The 13,345-nt window shown below is 40.0% G+C and overlaps 1 protein-coding gene across 8 annotated transcripts in view; it reads left to right on the forward strand.

Annotated features, from left to right (window-relative positions):
* Window positions 1-4,378: 4,378 nt before the first annotated feature.
* The window catches only part of Septin7 (septin 7), a 56,581-nt gene continuing 47,614 nt past the window's right edge, over window positions 4,379-13,345 (forward strand). For 2 of the 8 annotated variants that reach the window (NM_001359736.1, NM_001359737.1), the window contains exon 1: window positions 4,379-4,824. Coding sequence is in view for 4 of the 8 variants with exons in the window: in XM_006510190.4 (XP_006510253.1) it covers window positions 5,027-5,087; window positions 5,842-5,846 (66 nt within the window). In the remaining 4 variants the exon portion in view is untranslated. The other 6 variants (NM_009859.4, NM_001205367.1, XM_006510190.4 and 3 more) reach the window with 5 other exon arrangements.

The following is a 13,345-nucleotide window of genomic DNA, read 5'->3' on the forward strand; positions in this document are numbered from 1 at the left end:
GGAAAAGAAGGGGGAGGGGAAAGAGGGAGAAATGGAGGGAGAGAATCGCTATGCATCAGGTGTAGGGATGCACACCTGCAATCTCAGCACTAGCAAGGATAAGGCAGGACTGTTAGTTGAAGACCAGCCTAGACTACACAGAGAACTGCTGATTTGAAGGTGTCCTCAGCAGTTGTCTTGGACTGTTGGTAAAGTGGAAGTCACTGGTGAACAACAGACACCTGGCATGCATCATCTGTGCCTCTGCAGCAGAGGACCTTGCCGAGGATCCTGAAAGATGCTGCCTATGTGGAACAGATGAGTTCCTTTACTTGAAATGGAAAGAGAGAAAGTGTTTTAGATTATTTTCTAATTCAATTCACAAATATCTAAAATATATTAAAATGTAATAATCTATGTCAATACAAAACACATCTTATGACAAATATCTTCTAAATATCCTCTAAAGGGATAAAAATTCATTTGAGACATGCCATTGCTTTACATTTTGGCATTTTAAAAAAAATCTCTAGTTTAATAAGAAACAGCTGACTTTATTTATTTGCATTCAACCTGTTACAATTACCATGAAAAATACTAGTGTATTTTCATGTGAAACAAATTTAAGAGAATAAAACCTCATATTCAGTTTAATTTTGGCTTTAAAAGTCAGTATTAGTATGTTAAAATATCGGCCTTACAGCTCCCACATTCTCAAGGACACAATTTCCGCTTCACTGTTGGGATTCCTCACGCAACACATAAGTACTGTATTAGTCCCTACTATACAATTATCCCTCAAGAAATAGTTGCTGAATTAAGTAATGAATACCATACCCTGTGTTGGGGCTATATATGTTACCAAGAATCCCTGCTCTCCTCTGGAAGGGAGTCAAATATTTACAAAATTGTATTATTAGCACAATATGAGAGTAAATACAAGACACTATGGAAGTTTAGAGGGTGTGTCACCCAATCAAGGGGGATCAAAAAAAGGCTTTTAGAGAAATAATGGTTAAACTGAGACAGAAATTAAAAATCAAATAAGTGTGAGGAAAGGAAACTGGAATGTTAAGAGTATTACAGAGAGGGAGAGCAAGTCTTGCTGCAGTCTAGAGAGGAAGACACAGTGAGCAGGCCAGAAATGAAGAAATATATCATGTACATTTTCCAGGTCTGAAGACTAAACAGAATGACAGTTAAGGTTTAGAATGGTCACTATGGATATAGGAGAAGAATGAGTTATAAATTGTACAGCAATAGTCAGAAAGGCTGCTACACAGAGCCAAGGCAAGAGATGGAGATGGAAAGAAGTGGACAAAGAGTTGAGAAAGGAAACCTGATTGGAGTTTCCACAACTATAGGAGGGTAGGGCCAGATACACCCAGATTTCTGGCTTATACACTGGATTGATGATGATACCATTTAGAGATTTGAAGCAAATACAGGTATAATGAAATGAGAAGTTTAGTTTAGGATATGTTATGAGATACCTTGGACTATCTAGGATAGACATTTTAAAGGTATGTGGACTTTATAGTTAAAAAAGAGAAGAGGATGTGAAACAACCACTTCTGGGAAACCAACGAGACCACAAGAGTCGGATGGTTAAAGGTGAGATGGGATTCAGGATAGTGCAGTGGATAAAAACACTTGCTGGGTAAGCCTGTTGAATTTCATGAATGGAATCAGTGGTGAAAGAATAGAACAGATTCCTAAAAGTCCTCTGTACATTTGGTGTACATACACGTGTATATCAGTAATAAATAACTTTTTAAAATATAAGACAGGGATGTGGTGAGATGCTTCAGTGGTCACGATTACAGGCTGATCTTCCAGAGTACCTAGTTTCCATTCTCAGCACTCATGGCAATTGATAATCATTTGTCACTACAGTCTCAGGGGTCTGATGCCCTTTTCTGGCCTCTTTGAGTGCCATGTATACACATGATATACAGACATACATGCAGATAAAACAGTGATATGCATACAGTAAATACATAGTATGTATTTACATACATACATATATATATATATGTATGTGTAAAAATGGGAACAAATCAGTTTGAACAGCTTCTAGGTGTTAAGTGATAGGCAGAAGATTATTAATTAGTCTAGACTGGAAGATTAAGAAAAAAAGCTAGAGATCTAAGAGGAAAATCAGGAAAGTGTGATTTTACAAATCAAGTGATATATATTCAGGAAACCATGATTACTACTCTCTAATGCTGCAGAGAAGTTCATTTTAAAAAGAAAGAATGGTCCACTCTATTGAAAAACTGAGTAGTGATAACTTTATGACGAAGTTCATCATTTTATAAGGTAGAATGATGGGGATAAAATGCTGAAACTTGTTGAGTGGAATAAAATATCCATTGAGAGTTCCTGAAGAGGCAGAAATATGTGCTTCAGAGACGGCAGGGGGAAGTGGAGTATTTAATCCGTGGTGCCAAGTCAGATGCCTATGCAGGCAGGCTTGTGAGTGAGGAATCAATCCATTGGTTTATATCCCCCCACCTTTTTTGTTTTCTAAAAATAAGTGAGAGAGATGGCTTGAAAATAATGGAGAAATTCTGAAGAGGCTGTTGTTGAAAGTGGAAAGAAGAGCTAACTAGGGAAATGAGCACTTGAGGAAGCTGGCAGTTTACTGGATGAGTACATTGTAAATATATATTGGAAACAACCTACTTGATAAGCCCAGGATTTTCTTTCTCAAGCCTCTTTCTGAATTTGGTTAAGATCTAGGAATTATTTTATTAATAAATGTAATACTCTAGACAGCACAAAGAGAGATCATAAAATGAGCACGATTCTTACTTTCTATATCTTACATGTAATTTTTAACATATATACAGTATATAACATTGGTTATCGAATCTCTTTCTGAGAAAGCTCCACATGGTATAATCTCATTTCCACACATTTTCAATGGAAAACACTGAAGTTATTATTTGGGGTGGACTTTGTATGACAGCACAAATGTAACTTTGACGTTATTTATATTGAAAAACTATCCATTTTCAGGAAATGACAAAGCTCACAATTCACCAATCTCTTAATGAGATTCAGATCCTACTAAAAGCTTGTTCTCAAAGAAATTTACTAACAAAGACAAGTATTTTCTTTATAGATTATATTAAATTATATCAATAATAGTATTTTTTCAATGTTGCACGTGTAAGAAATCTCTCTCTCGCTCTCTAGCTCTGGCTGTTCTGGACCTCACCCAGACCAGGCTGGCCTGGAACTCAGAGATCTGCAAAAGTAGTGCACCCCGACTGGCAAGCTACATGGCTTTTTTTGAGGCAGAAAATTAAAGATAGAATTTTAACACAGTGATTGGTTGACAGCTAAGGTGGGATACTTTTAAAATGTAAAAATGTAGATGTAGGAACAGAATAAATCAAGATACAATATAATTGGTTTTCTTAGATAAAATTTATTTCCTTAAAAAAGCTACTTGGAAGTATTTCAAGCACCCTTGCATGTGCTGTCATACAAGAAAATTGAACACCCATGTGCCCTATACTTAATTTTAACATACCTTAACTTTTGGCTTTCACATTTTCTTCAGATTACTTGGACAGAAAAATAAAGATACAATGGAACACTTCCTGTTTCACTCCATCTCCTCTTCCGTAAAAGTAGCCATTATTTTAAACTTTATATGTATCATTTATGAGACCTTTGCACTTTGAGTTCACAGCTTCTCATCTAAAAACTAAAACCTCCCTAAAAACGCTACTTATACTAGATAATTTTTGCAACGTGCTTCCCCCTCATTATTGTTCTCCATATTAATGCTGATAGCTGTAATTCACTGAGTTCACATAGCAGTCCTCTTTGTATCAACTTTTAAAACACTGTAACTTATCGATTCCATTGGTAGATACTGTTTCACGGATAGAGCCCTGCTGCTGTGAACATTTCTTTAGTGCTCACAGTAACTTTGTATACAAAACCCCTTAGCTTGGGCGTGAACTTTACAGCGAAGGGAGCATCAGTCTCAAGAAAGGGGAGACAGACAGGGAGTATCCATGGCAAACTGAGGACACTCTCACTAGGAAACATGTGAGGGAAGGCTCGCTCCAAAGACAGCAGAAAACGACACCTCCCGCCTTTCAACCCTCAACTGGTCCCGAGCTTCCTTCACGTGTGTCCATTCATTTCCTCAAGCAGAGCGAGAGCAGGGACCAAGGTGAGTCACCAAGGGAGTGTGAGGAGACTGCACAGCCGGCCTCATGTGTGCGCCAGACCACCGGGGATGACCAGCAGGAAGTGTCCAGGCGAGCAGGGCCTAACCTCGCTACCCACCCACAAAGTCACCCGAGTGAGGAGACGAGGACAGACACCTGCCTTCTTCTTTCAAAGACGTCAGGTCCACGGCCCAGCGACCTCTGCGGGGCCCCCACCCCGAGGGCAGTTTTCCAAGAGCTGCCAGGCTCTTTAACCGGCGCCTCCCAGCTTTACGCCAATTCCGTAAGGAGCGGGGGGCCAACCCCGCGGCTCCCTGGGCTCCAGAACCTGACGTGAAATTGCGCGGGGCGGCACTGGCGGCGGCCATCTTTAGTCCGGGCAAGACCCCGCCCTCGCGCCCCAGTCGCCGCTCCCACCGAGTCCCCAGGACTTTCATTGTCAAAAGTAGCGCAGTTGATCGTAGAGGTAGTCTCGAAAAAAAAAGAAAGAAAAAAAGAAAAACCATACAAAAGACCCTACTGTCCACGACAACGGAAGTGCCCAGACGCGGCCAATGTAAACATGGCGGTTGAGGAGGCGCAGCAAATCGGCGGCGGCGCCAGGGAGAACACGCTCCGAGTGAACGAAGCAGGGCGGCAGGCCGCGGAGGTGGGTAATCTCGCGAGAACGCATCCGCCTCGGCTCGGCCCGGAAGCCTCAGGGCGGGCGAGAGCCAGTGGGGCAGTCCGCCCGCTGCCGTGTGCGTAAGTGGGGCAGCGACGCCGGGCGGCTACGCTGCGGAATCGGCGTAGGTGGTTTTGGAGAATCCGCCGGCTGCGCCGCGCCGGGGCTGGTCGCGGAGGGGGAGGGGATGTCGGTCAGTGCGAGATCCGCTGCTGCCGAGGAGAGGAGCGTCAACTGCGGCACCATGGGTGAGCCTCAGCCCCCGGCCGCCGGCCATCCCGGCCCCGGCTCGGGACGCGCGGGTCCCCGGCGACCTCCGGACGAGCCGGGGAACGCCCTGGGGCTAGAGGGGCGAGCGGCGCGGCGGGGAGGCGGCGGGCCCGGGGCGCGGCGGCCGGGGGGAGGGGAAGGGAGGGGAGGCGGCCGCGGTGACAGTTTGAATTGAACGTGAGCGGAGCCAGCCGAGGCGGCGGCGTTTCCTGCGCCTTGGCGGGCAGGCCGGGGGGGAGCGGTCGGGTGGACCGTGGCCGCTGAGGCCCGAGTCGCCGGAGCCGCCGCGTCCCAGCCCAGCTCTTGCCCGCCTCCGAGACCAGTCTTTTCCTGCGTCTCCCCCCCGGGCCTCCGACCACCCGGTCCCCGCAGCCTTGCCCGCCCGGGTCTCCCGCCCGAGCAGCCCGGGCTGAGGTCCCCTTGTGGGTGTGTAGGCCGGGCGAGCGGGGTGGGGATGCGTGAGCGAGTTGGGCGCGGGTTCTCCGTGGGCCGGCCAGGGAGGGCGGCTGTAGGGAGGGAGGAAGAAGATGCCCTGAGCTGGGGCTGCGATGGAGGCGGCGGCGGCGGCAGCTCCAACAAACATGCTGCTGCTCGCTTCGCCTTCTCTGGCCTCATCCGTGAAGGCCGGTGGATGACGGGCGAGTGAGTCTCGAGACAGATCCTGAGCTTGGTTTGGGTTTAATTTTTTAGGAAAATAGGGAAAGATCAGGTCTCGGAGGGCGCCCCCCGGAGGAGGTGTAAAGGCTGGGAACGGTGCCTGGAAAAGGGAGGGGGTTGGGCAGACACGGGCTGGAGAAGTTTAAGGAAATTAATTTTTGAAAATAATTTCAGTAGTCTGTTTTTCTCTTAAGCCTTTTCATTTCCTCTCCTCCCCCACACGCTGGAAAAAGAACAGGCCATCTCATTCATATTTTCCACTCCAGAGTTCCACATTTCGTACTTTTTCTGTAGTATGAAATAGGCAATTGAGACTTTTTTCTTACAATTTCTTTTTTTCCTAAGTTACTTTTTATAGTACACTGTTGCATATCTGCTTTCTTCCAGTTGAAGGGTTAGACTCTGTGATGACCAGATGTTTGCTAAGTTACTGCAATCATTACTTATTACTTAAATCTTAGCAAGATCATTGCTAAGTAGTTCAACTTTAAGAGTTACTTATTTTGAGTCTCTAATTTTGACGAAAAGGAAAGCTCTTTCCAATTGCCTCTGGGAATCCCGAGGAACAGGTAATCTAGAGTGACAAGCATTTATTTATTTATTTAATATTTATGTGCATTCAGGTAGAAGTTGGGGAAACTACGGGAGTTCAACTTGTAGAATCCTGACAGACTGAAGGATGGACACAAACAGTTTCTTCCTGGTTTCTTTATTTTTCCAAAGAGCAAGGGAAAGAGTAGGGGATGATGGGGTGCGGGGAGAGTGGAGGCAAGAAACAATCTTTCATTATATCCAGCTGAGTGAGACTAGAGCTTGAATGGTGCTATGTAAGAAATCTGGACGCTACATCAGTAGTTGACATGATAGCAGTGTGTCATTCAGTGAGAGGGCAATGTGATAGAGCCTCAGCCCTAAACTGTTATTAAAAATACCACATTGCACTCAGGCTTATATTGTTGAAAACAGTTTCTGTGTGCTTATGAGAACTTGGTGCATGTTTTCCTAATTTAGCAATTTATAGGTACTTGTTTTGGTTTAGAGATAAGATAATTTGTAGGTAAGTACATGAGAACTTATGGTAAAGATGCAGTCTATTGGGATAGTTGAAGAACTCTTAGACCAGACTTTTTTTTATTAAGTTCAATATACTGGCAGTGCTCTTACTATTAAAGCAAACCAAAACTGTTGATGAGAGAGGGGATGCAGTTTAGTGGCAGAACATGGTTAGCTTGGCAGCGACTCCAAGTCAACCTTAGGACAGTTTTAAAGGGCTCTTACAACAAAAGTGTTAAGGAGAAGTAAGAGGAGAGTTAATTTGTGGCTTTTATGACTGATTGGAATGAAGATAGTTGTAGAGCAGGTTGGCTTCAGACATATAATTTGATGGTATGTATGTATGTATATATGTGTGTGTGTATTATATATATATATATATATATATATATGTGTGTGTGTGTGTGTGTGTGTATATATGTATATATATAATAGGCAGTATGGCTGGGACTGGACAGTAGAGTAGTGTTGCTTGACTGAATTGCTGGCAGAAAGCCTAATTTCATATTTTGACTTAAAAAACTATCTTCAAATCTTTATTTAAAGTTGAAATTTGTTAGTGCATTTTACTGACAAAAATGTGTAGATTCCATTCTCTGTACTGTGGTCAAAAAGTGCTAATGACCAAAAGTAAGGATTTTAAATGTTGTCAAAGGGTTTGTGGACTTGGCATGAGAAAAGAAGACTTAAATAAAGGCTGTTAAGCTCATGTTGCATTTTCCTTATTTTGGATTCAGTTACTCTGCACACCAGAGGCTAGTAGGACTAGAGAGGCCCTATTTGTAATCTCTAGAAGAGGTCACCCTCAAAACCAGATAAAACCCAGTAGCTGCATAGTGTCTTCTGGTACCACAAAAACTAGCTTTCATGAAGGAAGCTTTCAGGTAGGTTCAGCTCAGATTCTTTAGGTCCTGTGTCTGAAGTAGATGCTATGTTCAGCTGTAGGGCTTTAACCTTCCACTTCTGAGGTGCCTCAAAGGACAGCAGCAGTAGCATATAATATTTTGGAAGTTTCTTAGGCAACCTTGATTACAACTTAAAGGGGGCTGAATACAAAATCCAGGTTCTCTGTAACTTTTTGTTTTGATGTAACAGCGTTAGAATTAACGTCAATATATCTGTAATGCATTGATGTTCATTACTGTTACGTTGATGTTAACTTTGACACTACAAGTTCATTCATTTAATAAGTATAGGTCTTGTATCTGCTATTTATGTTTGGCTCTGGGAAATTGAAGATAATACTTTGACAGAAACAGAGCCATGAGATTAAGATCTTAGGTTATAGAATCTGACCATGATTCACATTTCAAGATTTAATGAATGCCTAACTGAGTGCTGGGCAAGTAAAGTAGCAGTTTTTCCTTTTCCCTTTCTAAAGTAGTGAGTGGAAAGATCCAACATGATGCCTGCTAGCTAAGAAACATCCAGATAACTGCCTCCACTAGAAATTCTTAATCTTGTTGGTTGACTTTCGTATTCCCAGATCTGTGTTGTACTTAATAAATAATTTGTGATTTGATTTAAAGGCCTGTAGTATATACTGATTCCAGACTGCCCTGTTCAGACTGGAGAAGGGGAATCTTTGGTACATAAGATGAAAGGGATGGTTATTTTGTTACATGTTGAGAAATCATAGATTATGAAGCTAGAGAAGTAGATAGCTAAAAATAAACTCCTTATTAAAGAATTTTAAAAGAATGTCAATGATGAGAATCATCTTGATTATATAAAGTATCAAAGTGGGACCAAGTGATTGGAGAGGTTATTTATCTTTCCAGGACTAAGCTAGAATGAGGACAATCATAAGGAGACAAAGGGTTGGTTGGTAGTAATGTATTAGGGAGGGTGGTGGTGCAGGTAGAATATTTGACCTTTTGACTGAATGAGTAGATACCTTTTCCTGAAAGGGACAGTTTAAAACATGAGCAAGAGAGGCTTGGAAAACATCTAAGAGTATGTGTGTGTGGTATTTCCTATTGTATCGATAACAAGTCACCTAAGATAAAAAACTGTTTTTAAGATTACTGTATTCACTTGTGCATTAAATGTTTATATTTTATGAACAGATTAATTTGCACAGTAGAAAAAAACTAAAAGTGACTTAGTGAAATTTTCATGTTCTGATTTAGGCTAAATCCTCTAGTTTCGTGAACATATTATTACTGAAGTTTCTTTATTAACATTTGAACTGGTACATTTCAAAGTAATGCTTTTTTTGGTTGTTGTTTTTAAAGAAGTGACAGTTTGTATCTTTTAAAACTAATTTTTTTTAAAATTAGTTTTTAAAAAGATCTATTTATTTATTTAATATATGTTAAATGCTTTATCTGTATGTACACCTGGATGCCAGAAGCATCATATCATAGTAAAGATGGTTGTGAGCCACCACCATGTGGTTGCTGGGAATTGAACTCAGGACCTCTGGAAGAGCAGACAGTGTCTTAATGGCTGAGCCATCTCTCCAGCCCTAATTTTTTTTTACTTTATGTGCATTGTGGTGTGAAAGTAACAGATCCCTAGGAACTGGAGTTACAGACAGTTGTGAGCTGCCACATGGGTGCTGGGGATTGAACATAAGGTCCTCTAGAAGAACACCTAGTCCTCTTAATTGCTGAGCCATCTTTTTAGTTGAGCATTTGTATTCTTATATATACAAATTGTCTTAAGGCTGTAATCAAGAGTTCTATTAAAGGGATTTTTTCCTATTTTATCAAGTTTAGAGAATTTTGAGTGAAATTATTTGTATAAGCGTAAACAAGTTTTTATAATTTTATCTTTATGTTTTAATTTATACTTCTATTAAAAATAACTAGAATACCATACTACTTGTTATATTTTTCTGAAATATGAAGTGATTTTCTACAAAGATAACTTTTCTAGTAGCTAATGCATTTCCAATACTGACATTCTAAATCATTTTTAAAGTAAGTATAAAATTTTAGTAAATAGACTTGTATAATAAGATTAAATAACTAGGAACAGGGAAAACAGTAACTTCAAAAATTGCTGATTAATTCATGTAATTAGTTGTATTATGCCCTATTTTGGTGTTGGAAATATTTCCAGCATGTAACCCATTTGAAGATTCATTAATTCTCTAGGTGAGAAAGGATCCAGAAATTTGTATTTAAGTATTTTAGGTGATTTTGATGAACAGCGAGGGCTGGGAATCTTCCTTATAGTATGAGGCAATATATGTGAAAATATTCCCTAAATACCTTATATGAAAGTTAGATATTCACTTAATTTTAAACTTAGTCTTTTGATCTATTAAGTCATTATCACTATGTTTTAAGTACGTTTAAAAGTTTTAAACTTTAAAATTAAATGTGTTAAAGTGTAAAAATTTGCTTACTATTTTGCTGTTTCTGAACATTTTGTAGCTTCAGTATTTTAAATTATAAATAATATTTTAAAGATAATATTTAACAAACCTATTCTCCTTCTCCAGTTATTCTTATGAGTGTTTAGTAGTACTTTAAGCTTATAATTTACATTTCTTACATTTTTGGGACGAGCTATTTGTTATGTATAATCTTATTTTCTTGCTTTTAGCAGAATACACTGGACTTTTAAAGACTGTTGTCTGGTATATTTGGTTATGTATTTAATTATATGCAGCATTAAATAATAAATGAGTTTTAAAACTATATATAATTGTTTTTACATTTTCTGCTTTGTAAATATATATATCTACCTACCTTTTGTTCTTATTTCCTGGTTTCTTTTTTAAGCAGCCATCTGTCTGACCTATGTATATGTCTGTCTATCTATCTATCAACATAAATATTTACAAGTCATTTGACAACATGACTGTAGGTTCTCCCCTAGGGCCTATGACTTCCTTAGCCAGATTTTGACCAGGTTACAGTGCCAGATCTGAATTTTCCTGTGTAGACACGCCTCAAATCCAGTCCAATTTAAGATCTACTGTCTGTTAAGCATTGAGCTAGATTACTTGGTTGGTTGTTAGTTTTATCCTATAAAGTTGAGATGCTAGTTGAAAAGGAAATAAATTTAAATAGGGATAATCTTGTTCTGTAGATATATAAAATAATCTACAAGTAAAAGAGTTACCAAGCCCATTTAGGCTATTGATTAAAGATGCCCAGAATATATAGCTTGCTGAACAGGGTGAATTGATTTCTCTAGTTTAAGTTCAGAGAAATGAAAATTTGGCACAAATGAATGGAAACAGTGAAAACATACAGAAACCAATCAGTCTTGCCTTGGCGGTTTTGTTAGAAAGCCAAAGTTGGTTAAATACAGAACACTCACAGCTTCCTTCAGGCTTTTGTGATTGAAGGGTAGATTTACTAAGTTTTGTTGGTTATGGATAGATTGTGTTTAACAAGTTAGACTCTAAGATAAACAAAAGACCTTCATTTCTGTAGCTTCTTCATTGATTTTTACTGCTTCTTCCTAACTAATGAATCTGTGTTAAGAGTATTGAACCGAAACATCTTTTTTTTTCCTTTTTTTTATTAGATATTTTCTTTATTTACATTTCAAATGTTATCCCCTTTCCTAGTTTGCCCAACAAAAATCTCCTATCTTCTCCCCCCTTCCCCTGCACCCCAGCCCACCCACTCCTGTTTCCTGGCCCAGGCATTCCCCTATGGGCCTCTCCTCCCATTGATGAGCGACTAGGCCATCCTCTGCTACATATGCAGCTAGAGCAACAAGTTCCTCAGTGTGTTTTCTTTGATTGGTGGTTTAGTCCCAGGGAGCTCTGGGGGTACTAGTTCATATTGTTGTTCCTCCTATAGGGCTGCAAATCCCTACAACTCCTTTGTTTTTGTTTTTGGTAGCCCTGGCTGTCCTGGAACTCACTCTGTAGACCAGGCTGGCCTCGAACTCAGAAATCTGCCTGTCTCTGCCTCCCAAGTGCTGGGATTAAAGGCATGCGCCACCACTGCCCAGCGAAATACATATTTTTGCATAAAGTACCTTGTTAATTTTATATTGATTATAGAGAGAATGTTTTGAACATCTTGTATTGGTGAAATATGTTGTTTTGATTAATTTTACTTATTTCTTTCTGCTTTTTAAATGTAACTCAGAGAAAATTTACAATCACTTATGTGGCTTGCATATATTTCTGGTGGACAAAGTGTCCATCTGTCCTGTGTTAGAACCTCACTACTCTCTGAGAAAGTTGTGCTGTCGCTGTTACATAGCTGAATGCTGGTATTCAGAGGTGCTCATTTATTCTTCTTCAGTATTACACAACCCTCTGGAGGCAGTCCTGCGGCTTTCCTGAAGTTTCGGAGTTTGTTTTCCATTTCTTTTAATAGTGTTTATGAGGCAGAGAACCAGAATTTTTGTATCATTGTTGCTACTTTCCTCTGAACTTAATTTTGTACATAGCCTTTTCTGGGGCTACATTCTAGAGAAATAAGCTAATGAATCTTAAATAACCTTTTAGGAGAATCTTATTTTCTTACTGATTATGTTGTCAACTAAGGTATTGTTATCTTTTCTTCTTGGGCTGCTATAGTTTTGCTTATTCATTTTTTTTTCTTAGATTCGGAGAACTTACTGAATACATCAAATATGCCCCCATCTCCTATTTCTGAAGTTCTGTTCTAGTTCTGGCCTTCATTAAAACTTTGTCTTTCAGATTACAGTTTGGGATGAGGGAAAAGGCACATGGTTTGGCTCCACATATTTCCATATTATATTTTACTTTGGAGTCTTTAAGAGTCCTAGAAAGTAACTTTTAGCTTTAGTCACTTGCAGATTTCACATGTATATCTTCTGTTTTTTCACCAAATTATGAAATAATATGACTTAATTGGGGTCATAAGACTACCAGACTCTTGAAATGCATAATTCTGCTGAGTTGATATACAACTAAGTAGCTCTCTCTACTTTCCTTGTATTCTCCTCATGGTTAATCTTAAGATTTCTTCCTTTGTACTCATGAATTTGTCAAAATAAATAAAAAAATGCCTGATTTACCTGTTAAAAAGGAAGAGCTAGGGGTAGGACTGAAGGAGCTGAAGGAGATTGCAACCCCGTAAGATGAACAATATCAACTAAATGGACCACCCAGAGAACCCAGGGACTAAACCACCAACCAAAGATGGAGGGAGCCAGGACTCCAGATACTATGTAGAAGAGTATGGCCTTATCTGACATCAGTGGGAGGGAGGAGGGAGGCTTGATGCCCCAGCGTAGGGGGATGCTGGAGGGGTGAGGTGGGAGTGGGTAAATGGGTAGAGGCATTCATAGCGGCAAAGGGAAAGGGTGAGGAGGGAGGATGGGATGGGAGGCTGGTAGAGGGGTAAGTGGGAAGGGGGATAGCATTTGAAATGTAAATGAATAAAATGATTTTTAAAAGTAAACACATGGTGGTTTATGATGTACATGGCTTCATTTTCTTTCATTGTGAATTTTTAAAAATGGAATTGATTCTTGATTCCTTGGCAATAACTTGGGGGATAATAGAGTTGTCATCAAGCCCAGCTAGCCAAAACAGCACTGGTATTAAAAGACTGGGGTACTGTCTTCTTTTAGA

The sequence above is a fragment of the Mus musculus genome, chromosome 9 (genome assembly GCF_000001635.26).
Source record: "Mus musculus strain C57BL/6J chromosome 9, GRCm38.p6 C57BL/6J".
NCBI classification, from domain to species: domain Eukaryota; kingdom Metazoa; phylum Chordata; class Mammalia; order Rodentia; family Muridae; genus Mus; species Mus musculus.